The sequence below is a fragment of the Plecotus auritus genome (assembly GCF_963455305.1).
Source record: "Plecotus auritus genome assembly, chromosome: 5".
Taxonomy (NCBI): domain Eukaryota; kingdom Metazoa; phylum Chordata; class Mammalia; order Chiroptera; family Vespertilionidae; genus Plecotus; species Plecotus auritus.
This window is the reverse complement of record NC_137776.1, coordinates 31,567,949-31,592,910: the sequence shown is the minus strand read 5'-3', so window position 1 is coordinate 31,592,910 and position 24,962 is coordinate 31,567,949. Positions and strand designations below refer to the sequence as shown.

The following is a 24,962-nucleotide window of genomic DNA, read 5'->3' as shown; positions in this document are numbered from 1 at the left end:
ATGCAATGATGCCTTGGACAAGATACTAAAACCTTCTCCACGTGCCTCCATCACTATGCTTGCAGGAGGAGCTGGTCACCATGTGCACGGAGGCCGCCTCACCTCGTTCATGTCTTCCTGCCAAGATTCTACTTGACAAAAACTAAGCTATATCCCACACACTAGTTGCAGTTTTTATCTTTCTATCCTCTATAGTATACAGAGGTAACTCCATCTAGCGTAAGAGAGTTAAATGGGTGTTGAGCAAACCAATCTACAGTAATCCCTCCCTCTGTCCTGCTTTGCTCCCTTGGGCCCTAACTTCTTCATGGGGTGGGAACAAAATGTAAGTGTTTATCTCTATTTCTTAACTCCATTATACTCAATCCTTTTCTCTCTCTTTTTTTAAATCTTTATTGTTGAAAGTATTACATATATCCCCTTTTTTCTCCCATTGATCCCTTATAACCTGCCCCTTCCCCCCAACCCCAGGCCTCCACCACCATATTGTCTATGTCCACAGCTTATGCATATATTCATATAAGTTCTCTGGTTGACCTCTTCTCCCCAACCTACCTCCACCTTCCCTCTGAGATTCCATAGTCTGTTCCATGCTTCTGTCTCTGGATATATTTTGTTCAACAGTTTATTTTGTATATTAGATTCCACATATGAGTGAGATCATGTGATACTTGTCTTTCTCTGACTGGCTTATTTCACTTAGCATAATACTCTCTAGGTCCCTCCATGCTGACTTAAATTACACTCATTTCTGAGGAGAAAGCAGCCAGTGTTCTTAACTTTCAGATTTCATGCTACTGTAGAAGTACTCTAATAAAAGAAAATAATGATTGACAAACAGAAATGAACAGTATAATAAAGCATAATCACTTAAGATTCTTTCTGCGTAAATATCAGAGTAAAAACTGTTATATTCACATAATGTTAAACAGCAACACTGAATATAGGATAGTGACGGCCCACAAACATTTAGATGTTAGGCAGGTTGTGCATTATCTTAACCCATCTTCAACCGTCATTCAAGGTCTAGTTTCTCTACTCAGATTACAACATTCTAAATATACACAGCACCGCAGGTTCAGACATTTGGTGTATGTGCTTGGCTGAGGAGCCAATGGGGCCAAGCTACCATCTGTGGGATTATGACTGAACGCCTCTAAATCAGAATACCGCCCAGGCGGAAAGATACGGCAGCGCCGTGGAGCCTCGGTTGGCCTCGGATAGCCGGTCCCCAGCTGTCCCCGCCGGGCCGGTGGGCCATCGCGCCCAACCGCTTCGCAGCGGCGCGTTGGGACCAGGGTCCTGTGTGGAGAGCCCTTCGTCCTAAGAAACAGGGTGCGGCCGGAAAGGGGGCCGCCCCCACGCCCTTCACGCAACGCACGTACGTTCGTGGGGAACCTGGCACTAAACCATTCCTAGACGACCTGCTTCGGGGTTGGGGTTTCGTACATAGCAGAGCAGCTCCCTCGCTGCGATCTATTGAAAGTCAGCCCTCGCCCTAACCAGTTTGGCTCAGTGGATAGAGCATAAGCCTGCGGACTGAAGGGTCCCAGGTTCGATTCCGGTCAAGGGCATGTACCTTGGTTGCGGGCACATCCCCAGTTGGGGGTGTGCAGGAGGCAGCTGATCGATGTTTCTCTCTCATCGATGTTTCTAACTCTCTATCCCTCTCCCTTCCTCTCTGTAAAAAAAATCAATAAAATATATATAAAAAAAAAGAAAGTCAGCCCTCGACACAAGGGTTTGTAAAAAAAAAAAAATTAAAAATAAATAAATAAATAAATAAATAAATAAATAAACAGCAAAGGAAAAAGTTAGAAAGTGTCAAAATATTAAAAACAAAACAGATCTGTTCCTTTAAAAGGTTTAAACTTTAATACTAGCATAGATGACTATCCCGTTTCCAGTAAACACATTTCATGGGAGAAAACTATGAGGTTTTGGGAGAAGAGAAAGAATTCTCAAGAGAGCTGAAATTTCCACCAGTGTAATTTCATTTGACTCATTTTATACTGAAAATATTTACAGTTTTGTTTTGTATTATAAGTTGGTCATAAAATAGCCCCATCTAAGACTACCAAACCCTGGGGCTTTTTTACTTGGTAGATGCCAGGTTGCAAAACTCGAGGTATCCACCCTGACTATGGTTCCAGTTACTTTGATTCCAAGCACAGCAAACTGTGGGCTTAGCGCCCCCTCGTGGTAGTACATGAATTTAACATATATAACCTATAAACTTAATATACATAAATTTGAAAGGAATCCTAGGGCTTATCTCCTTAAAACCTCTCCTTTTACAAATGGGGAAATTAAAGCTCAGAGAGGATAAGGGTACACCCGCTAAAGGCTCATGATGGGAAGTGGCTGAGCTAAGAACAGAACCTAGCTCTCTGGCCTCCTGTGGACTTAAAACACACACAGTACACAGTAAAGATAGGAAAGTCCCTCTCCTACCCCAAGCTTCCAGCCTTTTAGCATCTCTTGAGATATTTTATCTGGACAACTTTAATATCCATGGTTCAAATTCTTGGACTGGACTCTTAGATTCGGGTTACTGTAAACACAAGAAAAGATGTTAAGAGCACAGATGCTGGGTTCACCTCAGCCCTGCGGAATCAGGCCCTCGGGGCTGGACCTGACATCACCAGTTCCACTGCTCCCTGGGTGCTTCTTCCATGTGGCCAGACTTGGGAATCAAGGTCAAAGGGCACGAGGGAAGTCTTGTTTCTCCATAGCCAAAATGTGACGGAGGAGACGTTTTCTTCCTCAGTGTCAAGATGAACATGTTTATTATATACTAGTCATGACTGTCCCTCCCCTTTCTGTGCCTCGGCCTTCTCATCTAGCTGTAGGGGATTTCCTCAGGTCTACTCTGCTGCAGTTTGCAAAAACAGCAGAGTATCAATGCCCAGTGCCACAGGAGCCAGCCAGCAAGCCCCCAGGCAGGTTCCCACAGGCAGCATTAGCTTAGTGAGCTTACTAAATCCCAGGGTTCGCCTTTCAGGGGTTTGCTTCTATTAGCCAGGCTCCCAGAGGAGTGGTTTGCCCAGAGAAATATAAACAGTCAGCCCACCAGCCCTACGGGAACTTGTCCATGGAGGCTCTGTGACTTGGTCGACATAGTCAGATCAAGGACTGGCAGCTGCAAGGTCCTGATTGCTGGTGGCATGAAGTTTGATAAGTGGAAACTTCCTATCTTGACGATGGGATGGCACCACAGGCTCTCCTGGGCTAGGGCCCCATTCCACCCCTGAATCCACACACTGTGTCTCCACGTTTATCGTTATGCTTTCAAGACAGACCCATTGCTGCAGAGTCAGGTCTGACCTAGAAACCTTTCTGTCTCATAAAGGTGACCTTGCAGCTCTCGTTTTCAACAGGATCCATTAAAACAGCACCTGACCACATCCCTGTCATCTGCCCCATCCCCGCTCAGCGCCCGCCCCCGCCAACCCCCCCAGCCTCTCCAGCTTCATCTCTGCTCTAGCAGCACTGCCTTATTGTTCTTCACTCTTCAGGGTCTCTGGCACTCAGCTCCCTCTGCCTAACTAAGTTGCTTCCCACTCAGCCTGGCTAACCCCTACTGGTCCAGTAAATGACCCTTCTTCAGGGAAGCTCCAAGTAAATTATGTCTCACAGTACCCCACGCCAGTCCCCTGAGCACTCATCACAGCTGACACTGTCCAGACAGTTCATTGTGTATTGCCTCTGTCCCTCGTTGAGGTGTAAGCTCCTTGAATGCAGGGACCATGTCAATCTTGCCACCTTCAAGTTCCTAGCACCTAGCACCCAGCACAGTGCCTGGCCCACAGCAGGAACTCGGTGACCACTTGCTGACTGCACATGTCCCTTAGTGGAAAATTTATGACACTAGCCCACCGACTGGATGACAGATTGCCTGGGAATCTCAATTCTGCCCTTCACTGGCTGTAGGACCCTGGACAAGTTAATCTTGCTGATTCTTAGCTTCCTTATCCCTAAAGTAAGAATGAAAAACAGGATCTATATCATACAGTTTTTTTAGAATGAAATGAAATAAAGAATTTAAGAGATCTGGCCAGAGTGGCTCAGTTGGTTGAGCATCATCACATGCATTGGTTAGATTCTAGGTCAGGGCACATGCCCGGGTTTCAGGCCCCATAGGGGGCGTTCAGGAGATAGCCAATCGATTTTCTCTCATCATTGATGTTTCTATCTCTCTCTATCTCTCCCTTCCTCTCTCTGAAATCAATGAAAACATATTTTTACAAAAATTTTAAAGTAAATATTTAACATATGCTTGCTGAAATAAATGCAAGTAATAAACCACTGCGATATTTTAAAAAATACAGAAAAAGAACTTTAACAAAGCACAAGAAAAATTCTTTATGGACACAAAATATTTGACCATTACCTTTGAAAATCTGTGTGATGTAAGAGAAAGGCTGGCAATATCTTCAATGTCCAGATAAGAAATAATACTCATGAGCAAATTGTCTGAGAGCCGCTCAAGGAAGTCAATTCTACCTTCACACAAATTGAAGACATAGTCCAATATTCTTGCACCAAATACCAAGGCAATTTGAACTGTAATTCAAAGAAAACAACAAACCAAGATGATTATCATGTGCAGTCACATAAAACTTGATATTATCAGTAAAATGCAGGCGTTGGGACACTTTTTCCCTGAGAGTGCCATTAGATTATGCTGAGTCATTCCTACTTTCACCAAGCTGCCTGTGGGCCCCGTGGGCTGCATTTGGAGGCAATTGTTTCCCATTGCTACCCCTGCCCGAGGATCAGAACCTTTTAGGGACACTCAGTGTGTAACACAGTGATGGACTGCATCCCCTTGATCTCATCAGCATAAATTCCAGTCCAGACATCTGACTTAACCAGTCTCAGCAACATCATCTCCACCCTCACAACCTCCCGACTGGGCACAGATGCTGGTTCATGTAGTTTTTCTGCCATCTCTTCTCTCCCCAGATGGGTCCGAAATATGTATCTCTTAATTTTGTTTAATTATTATTCTCTTGTTATATGTAGCTTCTCCAACAAAGTTTCTTTCTTCCTCTTTACCTTCTTAAAAAAAAAATAGTTTACTGATTTTTAGAGAGAGAGGAAGGGAGAAGAAACACCATCGATGTGAGAGCACAGCATGGATAGGCTGCTTCCTCCACGTCTCCTACCTGGGACCAAGCCTGCAACCCTGAATGTGCCCTGACCAGAAATCGAACCAGTAACCTTTTGGTGCCTGGGATGACGCTCACCCAATTGAGCCACACCAGCCAGGGCCCTCTTTACCTTCTTTTTACTCTTTATCTTTACATGGTAGGAAAAAAATAGAGGCAAAGAGAAAAACAGATGAATATTTCATGAAAATTGTGTTAACTTTTGCCCAATATTTTTCATACCGTTTTTGTGATTTTCAAATTAGGAAACAGTTCACAAAGAATCAACCAATATCATCATCAACCTCACATATTCAATATAAAGGGCAATGAGGTGTTTTTTTAACCCAAGCTCCCCGAATAACCAAAAAATAGCTAATAAATAGGAAAACATGATTGGAAGGATACATATTCAAATTTTAACAGTGGTTAAATCTGGAGGGAGACTTTTACTTTTTTGTTTGTCTGTATTTTCTAATCTTTCTACTGACAAGAAAAAATTCTGCGATGTCCTAAATTAAATTACAGCAGACCAGAGGGTGGTAGGAAGAGACACAAAAGGTTAATCAGTTAACAACTACAGGGCAAAACCAACAAAAGACTGCTTCCATTCCCGAGTGTATGCTGAAACTTTGAACTAACTTCCAGGCAGCTATTCCAGAGATTATCCAGAGAATAGCTGCCATTAACACCACAGCATCTTGCTTATGCATTAACTTTCCAGACTGTTGCCCGTAACCAATACAAAAAAGCCAACATTTCTTCCTCCTGGGCTCTGCACCTGTCCCAGAACTCGCCTGCTTCACCTTCTCCCACCCCTTTATCTATAGCCTGTAAATTCTTGCAAAACAACTTTCATCTTTCTTCCCCAAACTTAATGTAGAAAAGAACCAGTCAATTCCAATTTGGCAGACTTGTAGTCTTCTCCATCGGGCTGTGGGTAGGCTGCACGCCCCAGGACCTGGTCCTTTTTCTGGCTGGCATAAGGCTCAACAAACCCTTTCTTTTAAAAAAGCTTTCAGCTGTGAAGGCTTTTGTTTACCACTATAATAAACCCATATTACCAGTGAAATTTTTTAAAATCTAGAAAAGAAGGGAGGGAGATGGGGAAGAAGGGGGGATGAAGGGAGAAAGGGAGAAGGGAAGGGAGAAAAAAATATGTAACTTCCAAAATAGTTGCTCTGTAGTCAGTTGGAGATTGGTTCACAGCTGAACAAAACTGAAAACTCAGTTTAAGGTGGCTTAACAACTAGGATTTTTCTTTTTCCCTCACACAGTTAGATTCTGAAGGTAGGCTGCACAGACTGCTGCCAGAGCTCTATTAAGTTATTAATGTCCCAGGGTCCTTTTATCTGTTTCACATTCTAGGTTGTGGCTCTCAACCTTGGGGTCATGCTAAGATGGTTCCCATACCAAGACATCAACCAGGGTGCAGCAGGTAAAAGGGGCAGGGCAATGAACAAAAATGTCCATGGAAGCTGGGTCTGTCCCTGTCTGAAGGGCCCTTCTGGGGAGCTCTATGAAAGAACTTGAGCTCACATCTTACTGAGCAAAAGTAGGTCACACAGCCACACGTGCAAGGTAGGGGCAAATGCCAACTCTGTTTTAAGGGGAAAAAATAGAATAAAGAAAACAAAAAGAAAGGAGAAAATGGGAGCCAAACAAAAAAGCAAAGAAAAAGTATAATGAGATAAAAGCATAGCCCTAGCCAGTTTAGCTCAGTGGATAGAGCATCGGCCTGTGGACTGAAGGGTCCCAGGTTCGATTCCAGTCAAGGACACATGCCTGGATTGTGGGCTCAATCCCCAGTGGAGGGCATGCAGAAGGCAGTCCATTGATGATTCTCTCTCATCATTGATATTTCTATCTTTCTATCCTTCTCCCTTCCTCTCTGAAATCAATAAACATATATATTTTTTAAAAAGATAAAAACCAAAATAAGACGATAGAAATTACTGGCACAGTGGTAATCATTATCAATGTAAATGAACTAATCAGGCAAGGTAAAAGACTCCCAGATAAATAACACATGCATACACACAAGTACTTCTGCCTATTTGCTATTTATAAGAGACATGCTAAAACAATGATATGGAAAAGTGTAAGTAACAGTATAGAAAAAGACCAATTCAAACCAAAAGAAAAATGTATTACTAGCAGACAAGATATACTTTAAAGTAAAATTCAGTATTGGTGATAAGAAAGACCATTACTTATTGGTAAAAGAAATAATTCACCAGGCAGATTTAATGCTTCTAAACTAGTATACCCAACTACCCTCAGTAGGGGAAATGATTGAATAAACTATGGTTTATAATGGAATAGAATAATATTGACCATTGAAATGAATTAATTAGATCCACATATATCAACATGGATAAATCTTAGAAACAGTGTTGACTGATAAAACAAAGTTAAAAAAACTATATAGTATGATATCATTTATGTTTAATTTTAAGTATAAAAATAGTATGTATTATTTACATATAGTTGTAACTATGTATAATAAATATGTTTAGAAATGATACCAACTTTAGAACAGTTACTAGGAGAGAATAAAGGGGAAATATATAGGTAAGAAGTAGAAATTTGACTGTATATGTAACTTTTTAACGATTTTTAAAAGATATTAATAAATATGGTGCTCACTTCAGCAGCATGTATAATAAAACTGGGATGATAAAGAGAATATTAATATGACCCCGAGAAAGGATGACACAAAATTAAAACCATTCAGAGTAGATTCTCTGATCACATGCAATTAAGCCAGAAGTTGGGGGAAGGGAAAGTAACAAAAAAATCCCAACTACCTGGAAATTAAACAGAATGTTTTAAAATAATTTATGAGTCAAAGAAGCAATCAAAATGAAATTTAGAAAATATTTTAATGTGAATGAGACTAAAGATACAATTTAACAAAACTTACCTAATACAGATAAAGAAGCAATTAAAGAGCATTTAGTGGGGGGAGATGGCTAAAAACAATGATTAAGCTTCCATCTCAGGAAACTAGAAAGAGAACAACAAATCAGACCTAAAGAAAATGGTAGGAAGGAAATAATAATAAAGGTAAGAGCAGAAATCAATAACTAAAATGGAGAAAATCAGTAGAGCTAAAAGTTAGTTCTTTGAAAAAAATAATAAAATGAGTAACTTTTCAACAAGATTCATCAAGACAAAAAAGGGGGAGGGGTGCACAGATTACCATGATTAAGGAATTAAAAAGAAAACATCACTACAGATACTATTGACATAGAAAGGAGAGGATACTCTGAGCAACTTCACCAACGTATTTGGTAATCTGGCTAAAATGAAGTAAATGTGTCTAATGTTAACATTTTCAGTTAGTGGTGTTGGGTATTACTTTCTGTTCTGTTTTGTAGGTGTAAGATATTTCTAAATTTAAAATCTTTGAAAGGTCAAAGTATAGAACACAAGGTATAAGATTCTTCTTTTTCTGTTAGCGTGTGTTGTATATATGCACAGACAATTTCTAGGAGGATATACAGGAAACTGGCTCCATGCTGCCTTATAGTGCTTCTGCCCTAACACTCTCCCATCCCACCCTCCACTCACAGACTGACCCCAGGTCTGCAGAAATTCTAAGAATCCAGGCTGAAGACAGGGAGTGGCTGATCAGAGGAGCAGTCAGAGGTGGTAGTTAGGCAGGAGAAAATGCAGGTCCAAGGCTGAGATGTAAGGCTGGAGAAAGGACCTAGAGAAAATGGATTATGGATCTATACATGGGATTGGCCCAGGCTGAAAAGAAGGGCTATTCTTCCCCACTTTCCATTCCTGCTGTACCGATACCCCTAGGATCTAGAACTCAGTATTTCATGATATTCGTGTTTATTAGTATTACCAATTTTTCATTATAGTTCTCATTTCAAACATTCAGTCGCATTCTCCCCACAATCATCTAAATGTCCAAGGGAATTAAAAAATTCTGACATCAAAACGATATCTCCCACACTTCCTTTCACATGCAATACTCAAAATAAGAAACCTTCGACATTTGGTTCAGAGAGTATAGTTGTCATTTGGTTTTATCACAGGGATTTTTGTGGATTACCCTAAATACTTAACCACCACTTAGAACACATTCAAAGGTCTAAGCAACTGACTTTAAAATGGACAACCAACTTTAAAATAAACATAAGTTGGAAAACAACTTATTTTTAAGTTGGATTCAATCTTAACCCATAAATCAGCACTTTCAATTGAGTTTACATTGGCACATTTTTATCTTAAACTAAACATTTTTTAAAATTTTCAATAGCTAATTTCCTGATTCTTCTTATTTATTTAACTTGGGAAGAAAATCTATAGACTTCCTCAGATTGTTAAAGGTCTCAGAAAGAAAAAAACAAAACTTCAAAATTCACAGACAAATGGACAAAGAATACAAACAGGCAAATTACAGAAAGAATATAAATGGCAATTAAACATGACAGGAGGCTCAACTTACTCATTATCAGGATAATGCTAATTAGACAAGATATTGATTTCACTATTTGACTGGAAAGGATGAAAAAAGATAGCAGTATCTAATTAGTGATGGCAAAGGTATAAGAAAACTCCTGTGTCTTGGTGGATAGAGTATAATTAATACAGCAGCTTTGAGTGAGGGGGAAATTTGTGAATATAGTGAAGTAACAGGCATCCTATATAATAAAGAAGTGATATGCAAATTGACCATCACACCCTCACATCACAAGATGGCCACCCCCATGTTGTCACAAGATGGCTGCTCCTACATCATCACAAGATGGCCACCCCCATGTTGTCACAAGATGGTTGCCCCACATCATCACAAGATGGCTTCCACAAGATGGCCACCCCACGTCATCACAAGATAGCCGCCCCCACATTGTCATAAGATGGCCTGCAGGGGAGGGCAGTTGGGGGTGACTGGGCCAGCAGGGGAGCAGTTAGGTGTCAATCATGCTGGCAGGGGAGCGGTTGTCAATTAGGCCGGCAGGGGAGCAGTTAGGGGGCTATCAGGCTGGCAGGCAGAGTGGTTAGGGGCAATTAGGCAGCTAGGCAGGTGAGTGGTTGAGAGCCAGCAGTCCCAGATTGTGAGAGGGATGTTGCAGATTGGAGAGGGTGCAGGCTGGGCTGAGGGACAGCCCTCCCCCACCCCAGTGCACAATTTTTGTGTACCGGGCCTCTAGTTTTATATAAGTTTTGAAGATTAGTGGACATTCAGTCCTCTCCAACATGTCAGGAGACATTTGGTTCATAGTTTATATAAGTCCAGTTCTCCTGAAAGATTCAAACCCCAACCCACCTGCCTAATCCCACGGGCCATTACCAGCCAGACTACCCAGCCAAGAAGGGTTATAATTGGCAATACAGCCACAACACAATTATTGGGCCAATGAAATATGATAGTATTTTTAAGGTATTAATCCCATAAACCAAAAGTAGAAAAAAGCATTATGGGCTATGTGAACCCAGGGACAGTTTCTAAGTGTGGACATTTTGAATAGGACCAAATGTCCTGCAAGGATTTTAAATTACTCAAAATTGAAATATTGTGACACCAATATATTAACAAAGTCTCATTTTATAACAAACGTTGAAATAATGGCTGCTGAGCAAAGTACTGTGGGGCAAGGGTGGAAAGAGTGAGACCAGATGGAAGGCTGGTACAATGATCTGGGAGAGAGGTTGTCCTTGGTTGGACCAGAAGTAGAGATGGTTAGAAGCATTCATTTGTTTATTATCTATAGTTGTTAACAAATTACCCCAAAGTTTACTGGCTTAACACAATAGACATTTATTATCTCAGTTTCTGAGGTTCAGGAATCTAGAAGTGGCTTAATTGGATGGTTCTGGGTTGGGGTTTGCCTCTCATGAGGTTACAGTCAAGATGTCATGGGTTGCATCATCTGAGGCCTAAGGCTGGAAGACCCTCTTCTAAAAAAAAACTCATGCGCATTGCTGTAGAGTGAAGGCCTCGATTCTTCACCACATGGGCCTATCCCACAGAGTTGCCTCAGACATGGTAGCTGGCTTCCCCCAGAGCAAGTGATGAAAGGGAGAGAGAAAGGGAGAAAAGAGAGAAAAGGCCGATTTTGCATTTATAACTTAATCTCATACGTGACATACCATCACTTCTGCCAAGTTCTGTTGGTCGCACAGCTGACCTAGATACAGTGTGGGAGGGGATTACACAAAAGTGTGAATATTGGTTGGTGGGCATCATTGGGGGTCACTATAGTTTGGATTCTAGTTATATCGATGGATTCAATCTAGCATGTAAGAGAAGAATGGAATCAAAGGTAACTGTAGAATCTTTGGCTGACATTTTCTGGGAGGGGTTTAGGGAACCATCAGGAGCTATTTTTGGACATGTTATATTTGAGAGGCTACTACATATTTAAGTGAGATGTTGAGAGGGCAGCTAGATACATTTCTGAGTATGGAGTTCTGAGAGAGGTACAGGCTGGAGATGAGGGGCTTGTCTGTTTACGGGTGGCATTTAAAGCCAGAGCCTTGATCCAATCTCTCAGGGAGTATAGACAGACAAGGGAAGAGACACAAGAACTGAACCTGGGCTCCAGCATTTAGATTTGGAGAGTTGAGGAGGACCAGCAAGGGGACTGAGATGGGGCCAATGAAGCAGGAGGAGAATCAAGAGAAATGCCTTGGGAGTCAGGGAAGAAAATGTCAGCTTGAGCTAAGTGCTACTGAGAAGCCAAGGAAGCAAGAGTGACACAGGTCAGGTCCTTTGCCAAGGATGCCACCAAGATTAACCCAGATTTCTAGACATGTCACCAATGATTTAAGCAGAATTACTTTGGATGAGAAAAATTTTGGTGGGGAGATCTTGGAACTATGACAAAAGATGGGATGGAAACCTAGGCAAACATAATTTTCTTAACAGCAGCAGCAACCAGGGATTAAGAGCTGATTACACACCATGCTGGATGGAGGCAGCACCCCTGATCCTGCTCTGTGCCACAGTGCACCCTTCCTTCTGCTGCAGAGAGGCCTTTCTGAGGGGTTCCCTGAGAACCAAGGGGAGGAGGGGGACGAATAGCAGTGTGGTTTGGAGGTCTCCCCTCTGCTGGGATACTGCAGGTCTAAAAAGTGAGAAACGGAAGCTTTTGAACTGAGCTTTTGAACTCACCAGGCCAATTTAATTTGGTATCTCAGCCCCACTCCTGGAGAAAGGCCCCCAGGTAGCCCTGAAATGAGCCACTCTCCAAACTGCAGTTTTAAAAGCCAGTGTGGGTGCACTCCTTGACTGAATCCCTCCACTCTCCTCTCCAGAAAGGAGGGTTTGGGGGGGGGGGGCAGGGTCAGGCTTCAGTCTGACCCTTAAATTCCCACTTTATTGCCCATTCCTTCAGGATCAGGAAACCCACAAGTGGTTATCCTGAACCTGATGTTACCCTCCCCCCAGTTTCTTATCTGAGGGGGCGAGCAGGTAGGGGTGTTGGAGGTGCCTGGGGCAAGCAAGAGGCCGGTGAGGACTTGGCCCTTAAGCCTACTTAGAAGACAATCACCTCCAATCTGTTCTGCTCAACCCCCATCTCTGGGTTTTGTGGAAGTCAGTCTGAAAATCACATGGTCTGCTGATGAATATTCAGCACCACTAAACATCTAGTTCTGGGTTAGGTACCACAGGGCTTAGAAAATAAAATGGATCTAAACTTGAAAAAGAAAAGTGTTTCCTAATTTATTTTGTAACCACATACCTCTGTATTAAATAAGGAAGGATGGCCTGGCCTGATTTTTAGTCATGAAACGTGGACAGTCTTTCCCCAACATGGTTCTTTTTAAGCCAATAATGAATTTTATAAGTACTTGCTGTAAGAATCCAATGTTCTACTATATCTACTGTATTGAATTAAGTACAGAATGATATTGATATTTCAAATTATGTCTTTGATCCTTCTCTGCCAAATTAATCACTAAAGGGAACTTAACAGCAATAAGTGCATAGCATGCTCCCTTCCTTACTCTGAAGATGTGAATTCTCTAGGAAGTCTTCATGAGATTCTTTTACTTCTCCAGGTTTTGTTGATTGATACCCACTCCTTAAAGAAATCTTCCACCATCTAAAGATGACCTGTGATTGAATAGAAGGTGATCTGAATTAAAACTGATGTAAATACCAACAGCTATGGTCTGGTAACAATCACTCTGGTGGGCACAAAAGCCTGGGTCCAACATCAGCTATAACTTGGCAATATGGCATCACATATGAAATGAGAAGTGAGGTCTGTGCATCAGTGAACATTTTCCTACTCATCAGGGTCACAGACTCAAAGTGCTAGAGGGAATCTTAAAAATCTATCAAGTCAATCAATGTTAAAATCACCCAGAGCCAAATGACTGTTTCTTAAAGATCTCTGAGAGCACAGATTCTCTAACCTGGGGAGCCAATTCCAAAGTCATTGCTCCTCCCTCTGCCTTCCTTCCTGTCTATAGGACAGACCAGGTGAGGAATACTGTTCCCCTAGAGAGGGACAGTTTCAGGAACAGGGCCAGGAAAGCACCACTATGCATTGTTTGATGCATGAAAGGGTCATTGCACAGGACACTTCTTGGTAATGGATCTGCTGATAGTCCATTTGACTTCTATAAGCATTTGGTAATGGATCTGCTGATAGTCCATTTGACTTCTATAAGCATTTTGATTTATCTGAAGCAAACTTCATTTTCATGGTTATGGACTGCACTGAAGCTCTATGTTGACTTCATGGCAGTGTCAACTACCAGGCTTATTGAGAAGCCTCTTGAACTTTTCCTACTTACCTCACATTTTCCAACCTGTAATGGAATGGGGTAGTTAATTAAGATGACAAAACTTCCATCAACTTGAGCAACAAGTTAAACTATTTCTGCACTAGGGCTACCAGGGAAGATGATTAAGGAGACAATACAGATAAATTGCTTGGCTTCAGGCAAAATTGTTAAGCAGGTGAAAACTTGCTAGGGGGGCCTCTTTTTAAATTTTTATTTTTATTTTATTTTATTGATTTCAGAGAGGAAGGGAGGGGGAGAGAGAGAGACATCAATGATGAGAGAGAATCATTGATTGGTTGCCTCCTGCACATCCCCTACTGGGGATCAGCCTGCAACACAGGCATGTGCCCTAATCGAACCGTGAGCTCCTGGTTCATAAGTCAATGCTCAATCACTGAGTCACACCAGCCCTGGCATGGACCTCTTTTACAGTTTCCTCTTCCCCATCCCCACTCACCCAGCACTCCCAGGGGTCCTCCCTGGTCCTGAGTGAACCCTCTTGAGCCACCACCTTGGTCTCTACTAGTTTTCTACCACTGTCCCCCAGGCTTTGAACTGCCCAACCTCTTACTTTCTCCCCACTCCCTTGCCTGTGGGCCCAGGCTCTCCAGCTTTCCTCTCCTGGGGCTGTCTCCCTCTGCCGTATTAGCCTGTGCCCTTTTCCCCTCCTAGGCCCTTCTTCCCTGATGTCTGAAAGATAACTGAACTCTCCTGAGGGTAGAGACCTTTGATACCAACTTACCTAGTAACTTGCCTGATAGAAAGTAGGTCCTCAATAAATACTTGCTGAATGAATTAAAGGGTGATTTTCATTTAGATTTGGTTCTATTTACTAAAAAAGATGAAAAAAACCCCACATGTGTAAGTTACAAAACTCCATAATCTCACAAAATTGTGGTCGCTGATTCTTTTCAGAAAATCTCTTAGCCTGCCACTTTTGATTTTCCTGAGCAGGAACCTCAGCACAATTGCACTCTTAAGCATCTTTCTGCCCCATCTCACAAAGGTGAGGGTGTATCAGTCGATAGGGCTGCCATTACAAAATACCACAGAATGGGGGACTTAAAACAACAGAAATTTATGTTCTCATAGTTCTGGAGGTTAGAAGTCCAACATCAAAGTGGTGGCAGGTTTGGTTTCTTCTCCTGAGGCCTCTTTCCTTGGCTTGCAGCTAGCCAACCACCCTCTTGCTGTGTCCTCCCAAGGCCTTCCCTCTGTGCATGTGCATCCCTGGTGCCTCTTCTTATAAGGACACCATTCATATTGGATTAGGGCTCCACCTTTATGACTTCATTGAACCTTAATTATCTATTCAAAGGTCCTATCCCCAAATACAGTTGCATTGGGGGTTAGGGCTTCAACCTAGAAATTTCTGGAGGACACAATTCACTTCATATCAGAGGGGTATCAAGTATTACAGTAGAAAGAACGTGAATTTTGGAGTAAGAAAGGCCTCTCAAACTTGTTTATTCTCTTTGCTCTTCAATTTCCTTTTCATTCACTTTCTATTAAGCATCATTAAAATTAATATTAAATATTATAAATAACATTTCCTTTCTATTGAATGATTATGCCAGGCAACCTGAATCAAATGCTAAGTTCTTTTACCACATCATCTAAAACTTTTAGAACTAATTGGGAAGTCAAATAATTTATTCCTTCTGCAACACACAGAGATGAGCAAAAAGTTTCAGAGGTGAAGTTAGAAATGATAAGTCTTCTTCCTCACAACCTTACTCCCAGGTGTTACGTTACAATGAAAGCAAGTCTGGGGTTGAATTCTGCCACAGGAAAGATATTTATCACCAGGCAGGCACCATTAGAGTCCAAAACATGTTTCCGGAAGCTCAGTGGAGTTCCCCCCTCGCTGTCTTATTTTGCACTCCATGGGAACCTTCCCAGGAAAGTTTCTCTCTGGGGCAAGTGCACCTGTATTATCCTATCTAATAAATAGGGAATATGCTAATTGACCATCACTCCATCACAAAGATGGCTACACCCACAGCTGAGGCCAAGTTCCCATAATGAACCTTATCCAGCAATCAGCAGGGACCTGAGGCTACGCCCTTCCCTGCCCCCGTGGAGCTTGACAGGGGACCTCAGGCCATGCTCCCCACACAGCAGGGCTTGACAGGGGACCTCAGGCCACGCCCCTCACCTGGCAGGGCTTGACAGGGGACCTCAAGTTGCGCCCCCCGCCCTGGCATCAGACTGGGGGACCTCAGGCCACACCTGAGGCCACACCCCCCGCCTGGTGGGGCTTGACAGGGGACCTCAAGGTGCGCTTCCCGACCTGGTGCTGGGCTAGGGGACCTCAGGCTGCTCCCCCTGCCCCAGCACCAGGACAGGGGACGTCAGGCCGCGCCCCCCACCAGGTGGGGCTTGACAGGGGACTTCAGGCCGCACCCCGGCACTAGGCTGGGGGACCTCAGGCCACACCCCCCGCCCCAGCACCAGGCCAGGGGACCTGAGGCTGCACCCCCCTGCCTGTCTGGGCTTGACAGGGGACCTCAGGCCACAACCCCTGCCCCAGCACCAGGCCAGGGAACCTGAGGCTGAACCCCCCTGCCTGCCTGAGCTTGACAGGGGACCTCAGGCTGTGCCTCTCACCCAGCAGGGCTTGATGGGAGACCTCAAGGTCAGAGGAACTCAGGCCAAGCCCCCACCCAGCAGGGCTTGACAGAGGACCTGAAGCTGCGCCCCCCTCCCGGTGCTGGGCCAGGGGACCTGCCTGGCAGGGCTTGACGGGGGAACTCAGGCCATGCCCCCCACCCAGTGGGGCTTGACAGGGGATCTTAGGCCTGTCCCCCACCTGGTGGGGCTTGATGGAGGACCTCAAGGCATGCCCCCCTCCCCGGTCTGGGCTGGGGGACCTCAGGCCACGCCCCCCATCCTAGCACCGGGCCAGGGGACCTGAGGCTACACCCCCTGCCTGACAGGGCTTGACAAGGTGGGACTGGCTGGGTCTGGATCTAGCCCAATGTGGGGTGGGGGGGCTGGGGCTGGGTCTCAGGTGATTTTGAGGTGCATGTGGGTGGGTGGAGACTTGACTCTGGGTCCCGTGGTGTGCCCCAGACTCTGACAGGAGGAAGGTTTTCATATACATTTTACTAATTTTCTTTCATCTCTGACACTTCTATTATAGAGAAAGGGCAAATAGCAATATTAAATTATTTCCTCTAATTAATCCCCTTTTAATGTGCACGAATTTCGTGCACCAGGTCTCTAGTAGTAACATAATCAGCTACCCTTCTAGCCAGATCAAGCAACTAAATGCCTGATTAAGTGGAGGAGTCGGGAACAAATGGAGTTCTAGATAGGGCGCTACTCCAGAAACATTAAGTTACCAAACTCACTTACATTGCTCAAAAAAAGGCAGAGACACACTTGTACAATCTTTGTCAGCTTCATATCTCACACACCATTCATCTCATCAATGAAAAATTATTTCTGACATTCCTTATACTAATTAATTAATTTCCTCTGGTACTGTTTTACTTAGAAGGCCATATCTGAAGTGCCTGCATTATGGCCTCTGAAGGGTGGATCCCGAAGCACAGATTCAAGCTGACTTACCCACATAGATAAGCATGCTGCTGGCTCCTTTGAAGTATTTAAGGTAAACTGCAAGAATATAAAACTAGCCTGAGGAAACCTGACTGGCTAGAACCAGAATCCAAGCCTCCTCACTGATGATTCACACACACAGAGTCTGTTCTGAGGCAAGAAGCTTTCTTTGTATATAATCTTCATACTCTAACTCTAGAGCAGTCCACAGAAACCTCATATTCAGAATCACAACTTAGCCTTGTCAAGACTTGATTACCTTCCCCATACTGTACTTACTTACCAGAACAATGTAGGAGACAGGTGTTTTCTACCACTTATTGTTTAAGACTGGTAAAGATTTTTTTTTTTTTTTTTGAAGTGGCAAAACTTGTTGGTGAAGAGAAGGAAAATGGGGGCCCTTAATAATCTTTGAGAGGAATGTGAGTTTGTTTGGCAAATCAAAAATTTTAAGGTCATCCATGCCCTTTGACCCAGACAGTCTACTTGTAAGAGTTTATCCTAAGGAATTTATCAGAGATGTGTACAATGTTTTTTATGTAAGAATGTTTGTCATAGGTTAATTATGGTAATGACAAATCAGAACCAAACTAAGGGTCCAATAGTTGGGAGTAGTTAAGTAATTATAGCACATTTAGATGCTGGAATACTCTGCACCCAACAAAATAATATGTAAAAAAACACACATAGAATAACATGAATAATCATTTGCTTAAAAACTCAAAAATACACACACCACTAATCCAAAGATAGGAAGAGAAATGTTTACATATGCAGGGAGGAGGGGCATCAGCTTGGCAATCAATGCTACTGTCTCACAGAATATGTACCTTGAAGGAAGTTGAGTTCAGATGTATCCCCCAAATATTTGTCAATTGAGTGCTATTATGGTATTAGCTTATTTTAATTCATATATATGTATACCAGAGGCCCAGTGCATGGAATTCGTGCACTTGAAGGGAGGTGTCCCTCAACCCGGCCTGCACCCTCTCCAATCTGGGACCCCTCGGGGGATTGGGCCTAAACCAGCAGTCGGACATCCCTCTCACAATCCGGGACTGCTGGCTCCTAACCGCTCACCTGCCTGCCTGCCTGATTGTCCCTAACCGCTTCTGCCTGCCAGCCTGATTGCACCCTAACTGCTCCCCTGCCAGCCTGATTGATGCCTAACTGCTCCCCTGCTGGCCTGCTCACCCCCAACTGCCCCCTCCCCCGCTGGCCTGATCACCCCCAATGGCCCCCCCCCCCACCAGCCTGATCACCCACAACTACCGTCCCATCCTGGCCTGATCACCCACAACTGCCCTCCCCTCTTAGCCCCTAACCGCCTCTACCTCGGCCCCGCCACCATGACTTTGTCCAAAAGAACGTCCGGAAGGTCTCCTGGAAGGTTTCCCAGTCTAATTAGCATATTACCCTTTAATTAGTATAGATAGAGGCCTGGTGTATGGGTAGGGGCTGGCTGGTTTGCCCTGAAGCGTGTCCCAGATCAGGGTGGGGGTTCCCTTGGGGGGCGGGATGGCCTGGGCGAGGGGCTTGTTGTGGTTTGCAGGCCTGTCACGCCCCCATTGGGGTGAGAGTCCCTGCTGGGGGGGCTTGGCCAGCCTGGGTGAGGGGCTGAGGGCTGTTTTCAGGCTGGCCACACCCCCTTCAGGGTGGGGGTCCCTGCTGGAGTGCCTGGCCAGCCTGGGTGAGGGGCTGAGGGCTGTTTGCAGGCCCCTCCCTCGGCGGCTGGCCTGGGGGACCCAAGCCCCCCACGCACTCAGGCCAGCTCCATGGCCACTGCCCACAGGCCCCTCCTTCAGTGGCCGGCCAGGGCAGGCGGGAAGCTAGAATCGCCCCTGGTGATGGAGGAAGCTTGGCTTCCTCCATCACCAGGGGCGACCCAAGCCTCCCCCTGGCTCCAGCCTGCTCCGTGGCCACCGCCCACAGGCCCCTCATTCGGCAGCCAGCCCAGGCGAGTGGGAAGCTTGGCTTCCTCCATCTCCGGGGGTGACCCAAGCCTCCCGCCCGCTCCAGCTGGCTCCGTGGCTGCCGCCATCTTTGTCCTGCTAATTTGCATATTCCCTCCTGATTGGCTGTGGGCATCCCAGTGATGGTCAATTACCATATTACTCTTTTATTAGATAGGATAAAGTCTTGGCTACTACCTCAGAAACAATCTCACATTAGGCAGGTTTCCTGAAAGACAAATTTGCATAAGATTTTGCACCAAGGAAGGAGAATAAGTAAGAAAACTATATATCCTGGTGATAAAAATCTTTCCAAAAGAACACTGTATGCCAACTATACTTAATTTTTAAAAAATAATAAAATTAAATAAAAATAATATATTTTGAGAGACCTGATCAATATAAGTAATTTTATATTAAGTGGAAATTTCAAAAACCAAAGTATGTTTTGCAAAATTAAATGTTAGATTTAGAGCAAATAATGAATACAATATACAGTATTATGGACTATGGGTATGTTCAAGATTTGCTGATGAAGTAAAGGTTCATGAATAAACAAATGTGAAATTTTAAAAAATGCTTTCAAAAGAAAATGAGGACAAAATCCTACATAAATACTGACTAAGGGGGTGGGAGGAAGTCACATAGCAGTAAGAGGAGAAAACATACTAGCCTATCACGTATAAGTGGATGGAATGTCACGGACTGTGGTCCTACAGTGTGAAGACACAAATGTGGCTTCAGAGCAACCAAGCAGGTATTTTGGGCCTGCAGGGACCTAGCAGGGTGACCTTGGGCAGGTCTCATAATCTCTGCTTGCCTGCTCATATGCTCATAGGTTCTGGGATGATTACAATGGAATGAAATGTGCTTAGCGGAGTTCTAGATACATCTTTATTTTCCTTTCCTATAAAATCATTACTGGAATTTGATAACATAACAGGTCAAGAACACAGATGTAGTTCCACTGATTTGGAAGAAGCACAGATCCACTCTTGCAGCTCCAGTTGAAGAACTTGATGACACTCACAATGTTCTAAGTCTGCAGATGGTGAGACCATTCCCAAGTGCCGAAGGTCAGTGGAGACAGGGCCATGCCAGTCAGTTCTAACACATGCTCTGCAGAGGCCTGGCCCCAAAACACTATGTGTGTCTGCCAGATGGGCATACTAAAAAATCTCAAAGTAATTCAAAGTACTCTATAAACAATAAGATAAAAAGAAAAGAAAAGAAAGAATAAAGGAAAAGAAAGGAAGAAAAACAAGCAGCTCTAAATATAGATACAAGTGGAGCTTTTTTTTTTTTTTTTTTTTTTTTTGCATTAGTATATTTTCTGGAACAATGCCCAGAAAAAAACCATAAACAAAAAATTAATCAAACAACCTAGAACCCTCTCTCCAAAACCTTCCTGGATATGGGCAAGAAAGTGACTAAGCAGGTAGGATGGCCCAAGCATTTATGCTTTTACTTCACAGAGCACATCTGCCTCTAATCCTGTAAATTGCTTCTTCATAAAATTACTATTAACAACTCAAAGGTGTATGTGCTTTCACTTTGGTAAAAAATTTATTTTAAAAATTTCCCCCAAGTTTCTGGGTGGGAGCTGGTTATATCCCACCTGGTTATTTACCCATTCCCTATCACTGCTCTTCTCAGGAAGAGCCTTACCAGTCAGTAAGGGGCCACGTCATAGTTTTATTTCTGTGCCTTCTCTCAGGAATGTTTCCCTTTTCCTTAGGGTTTCTTTTCTTCTTGTTTGTAAAATGAACACCTGCTACCAAATAGTTACATCTATGCCCTTTTCAGAGCTTATCTGCTAGTCAAAAGAACAACCAGTAAAGCACTTTTGTTGATGGGTATTAAATATTTCTTATTAAATATATCAAAATTGGATATACTTTACAAAATCTTCTTCAGCTTCTGTTATGGACTGAATTGTGTTCCCCCCATGCCCAAATTCTATGCTGAAGCTTAACCCACGATGAGACTATATTTGGATATAGGGCCTTTGAATAGATAATTAAGGTTCAATGAAGTCATAAAGGTGGAGCCCTAATCTAATATGAATGGTGTCCTTATAAGATGCACATGCACAGAGGAAAGACCCTGGGAGGACACAGCAAGAGGGTGGCCATCTGCAAGCCAAGGAGAGACCTCAGGAGAAGAAACCAAATCTGCCACCACCTTAATGTTGGACTTTTAATTTTCAAAACTGTGAGAACATAAATTTCTATTGTTTAAGCCCTCCTGCCCCCTCCCCTGGCTGTGGCTGTGGTATTTTGTTATGGCAGCCGTAGCACACTGATACAGCTCCCAAAATGATAATGGTAAAATAATAACAGATCTTATTGAGTGCCTACCAGGCACTCGGCTTTAGACTTTATTCTTTACAGCAACCCTGTCATTGTTTATTTTACAGAGGAATAAATTAAGACTCAAGGAAGTTTAGAAAAACTTGCCTTAACTCTTTTATTACTCATTGGGGTTTGATCCAGGTCTATCTGACCCCAAAGCCTCTAAATCTGTAACGCATGTTCAACATGTTGCCTTTCTGGAATGACAAAAAGCTTTAACTTTTCAATGTCCATTATGTAGGGGAGCAGTGGTGTTTATAATCCAAAGGCTGCTAATCCACAAATCATAATATTTGGCATTGGATGGGTTGTTTACTTCCATTTGATGGGGGTATGATTGATGTACTGAGAAGTGATAGCATTTCATTCATTCCACATTCCAGAAGCACACAGAGCATTGCATTGTTCTAATTTAGTTAAACAGACAAATCCCTGCCCCCATGGAAATTACATTCTATGGGGAGGATGATGAACAATAAACAAAACAAATATATTTCAGAGTGTGTTAGAACCTCATAAATGTGAAGAAAAATAAACTAGGAAGAGAAGATAGGGAGTCATGCGTTGGGGGTGGGGTTCCATTTTAAGTAGGGTGGTCCTGGCTAGTGTCATTTGAGCCCTTCAGAATCAGATGCTGAGATACAGGAGCTGGTAAACTGCTTTGCTGCTCACTCAGTATGCCCCATGTAGCCCTTCCAAGCAAGATTCTATGTCATCTTCTCCCTTTCCATTAGCTCCTTCTTGTAGCTTTAAACATGCTTAAACCTCTCCTTTCTAACAATAACAATTCTTTGACCATGCTATCCCCACAACTTGAGCCTGTTCAGATCTTTCCCTTTATAAACAAGTCTCTTGGAAAAATCGTCAAGTTTCCTTACTTTTATTTCCCCATTTTATTCACACTCATCATGTTAATGAATCCATCTTGCAGATGTTACCAGGATCCTCCGAACTTCCATACCTAAGGGCACACCCATCTTTGTTTCACTATACTTCTCTGCAGCATTTGACACCTTCCCTGGCTTCATGTTCTTTCCAGAATATTCCCAGATTCCAGGGCTGAAGCTCTCCAAAGATTCCTTGCCTTGTAACATCTCCCTGTGTTTGCACAGGATGGCCCAGAAGCCCTTCTTCATATCCAGTAGGGCCTTCTATGGCCCACAACCCACTGAGCTTCAGGGTATCTGGAGAATTTTATTCAGCAGGGAAGGTAGCCCACTAAACTATGAGTACTTGTTAACCTTTTAGCAATCTCCAAGACTTAGAGGCTTTTGCCAAAAAAAACCCTGCAGAATGCCCACAGTGAAAGGCACAGAGTTGAAATCAATAAGTGCTTGCTGAATAAATTAATACACTGACTTATCCAAGGGCACACAGCCAGTAAATGGCTGAAATGAAATCAAGAAAGGTCAGAGAAGAATAAACTCTCCAAAAATTCATCTGGAATAAAAAAAGACCCCGAATAGCTGCAGCAATCCTGAGAAAGAAGAACAATATAGGAGAGATCTCAATACTAGATATCAAGCTGTATCACAAAGCCACAGTGCTCAAAACTGCCTGGTACTGGCACAAGAACAGACATATAGACCAATGGAATAGAGCAGAAAACCCAGAAATCAACCCAAACCACTATGCTTAATATTTGACAAAGGAGGCAAGAGCAGACTATGGAGTCAAGACAGTCTCTTCAACAAATGGTCTTGGGAAAATTGGACAGATAAATGCAAAAAAATGAAACTAGACCACCAATTTACACCATACACAAAAAGTAAACTCAAAATGGATGAAGAACTTAAACGTAAGACAGGAAACCATAAAAATCTTAGAGGAATCCACAGACAGCAAAATCTCAGACATATGTCGTAGCAATATCTTTACTGATACAGTTCCTAGGGCAATGGAGACTAAGGGAAAAATAAACAAATGGGACTACATCAAAATAAAAAGCTTCTGCACAGCAAAAGAAACCATCAACAAAACAACAAGAAAGCCCACTGCATGAGAGAACATATTAGCCAATGTTATCTCCAATATGGGTTTAATCTCCAACATTTACAGGGAACTCATACAACTTAACAAAAGGAAAATAAACAACCCAATCAAAAAATGGGCAACGGACCTAAACAGATACTTTTTGAAAGAGGACATTGAGAAAGCCAAGAGATATATTGAAGCATGCTCAAAGTCACTAATCATCTGAGAGATGCAAATCAAAACGACAATGAGGTACCATTTTATACCTGTCAGAATGGCAATCATCAACAAATCAACAAACGACAAGTGCTGGCGAGGATGCGGAGAAAAAGAAACCCTCATGCACTGCTGGTGGGAATGCAGACTGGTGCAGCCACTGTGGAGAACAGTATGGAGTTTCCTCAAAAAATTAAAAATGGAACTCCCATTTGACCTAGTGATCCCACTTCTAGGAATATATCCCAAGAAACTAGAAACACCAATCAAAAAGGATATAAGCACCCCTATGTTCATAGCAGCACAATTTACAATAGCTAAGATTTGGAAACAGACTAAGCAGATGAGTGGATTAAAAAACTGTGGTACATCTACACAATGGAATACTACGTTGCTGTAAAAAGGAAGGAACTCCTGATTCCCGGCTTGGGCCGGCAGCCGCAGCGGGGAGACCACCGCTGTCAGCAGCAAAAGCTTTGGGTGCCGGTGGGTCCCCTCCGGTGGTGGCACAGCCTCGCGATTCACTGCCTGGCCCTTTCTGCAGAAAGGTGGTGACTGCGCAAGGACTGGGACGCACTGGCCTGGCCGAGCAGGCGGCGGGGACCGAAGGGAAGCCCAGGGCGAGCCCCCAGCGGAGCGGGCGGCCGCAGGAGAAGCGCAGGCAGGATTGCAAAGAATCACAGAACCACGCTGGCGATCCTGTTGGAGACGACTACAAAAAGATGGGAACACTTTTTGGTGAACTGAACAAAATCCTCACCAACATGGGCTTTACGAGGATGTACCTTGGAGAACGGATTGTGGAACCTGTGATCGTCGTTTTCTTTTGGGTTATGCTGTGGTTCTTTGGTCTACAAGCCTTTGGACTAGTTGTTGTTCTTTGCATTGTCATTATTTATGTACAACACTGAAATATAGCCGAATGAGCTGTTGGTTGACATTTGGTAGCCATATATGTATAAGTAGTGAAGTTATATATTTCA

At 43.4% G+C, this 24,962-nt stretch overlaps 2 protein-coding genes across 2 annotated transcripts in view; one reads left to right on the top strand and one right to left on the bottom strand.

Moving 5' to 3' along the window:
* The window catches only part of FBXO36 (F-box protein 36), a 60,050-nt gene that overhangs the window by 5,759 nt on the left and 29,329 nt on the right, over positions 1-24,962 (bottom strand). The window contains exons 2-3 of the mRNA XM_080670673.1: positions 13,128-13,236; positions 4,394-4,566 (exon numbers count right to left, since the gene is read on the bottom strand). Coding sequence (XP_080526799.1) covers positions 4,394-4,566; positions 13,128-13,236 — 282 coding nt within the window. The remainder of the gene's footprint in view (positions 1-4,393; positions 4,567-13,127; positions 13,237-24,962) is intronic.
* LOC308249514 (uncharacterized protein FAM241A-like) lies at positions 20,131-24,890 on the top strand (the record flags this gene model as incomplete). Its single annotated transcript, XM_080671108.1, has 2 exons — positions 20,131-20,192; positions 24,524-24,890. The coding sequence occupies 2 exons, from the start codon at positions 20,131-20,133 to the stop codon at positions 24,888-24,890; spliced, it is 429 nt and encodes a 142-aa protein (XP_080527234.1).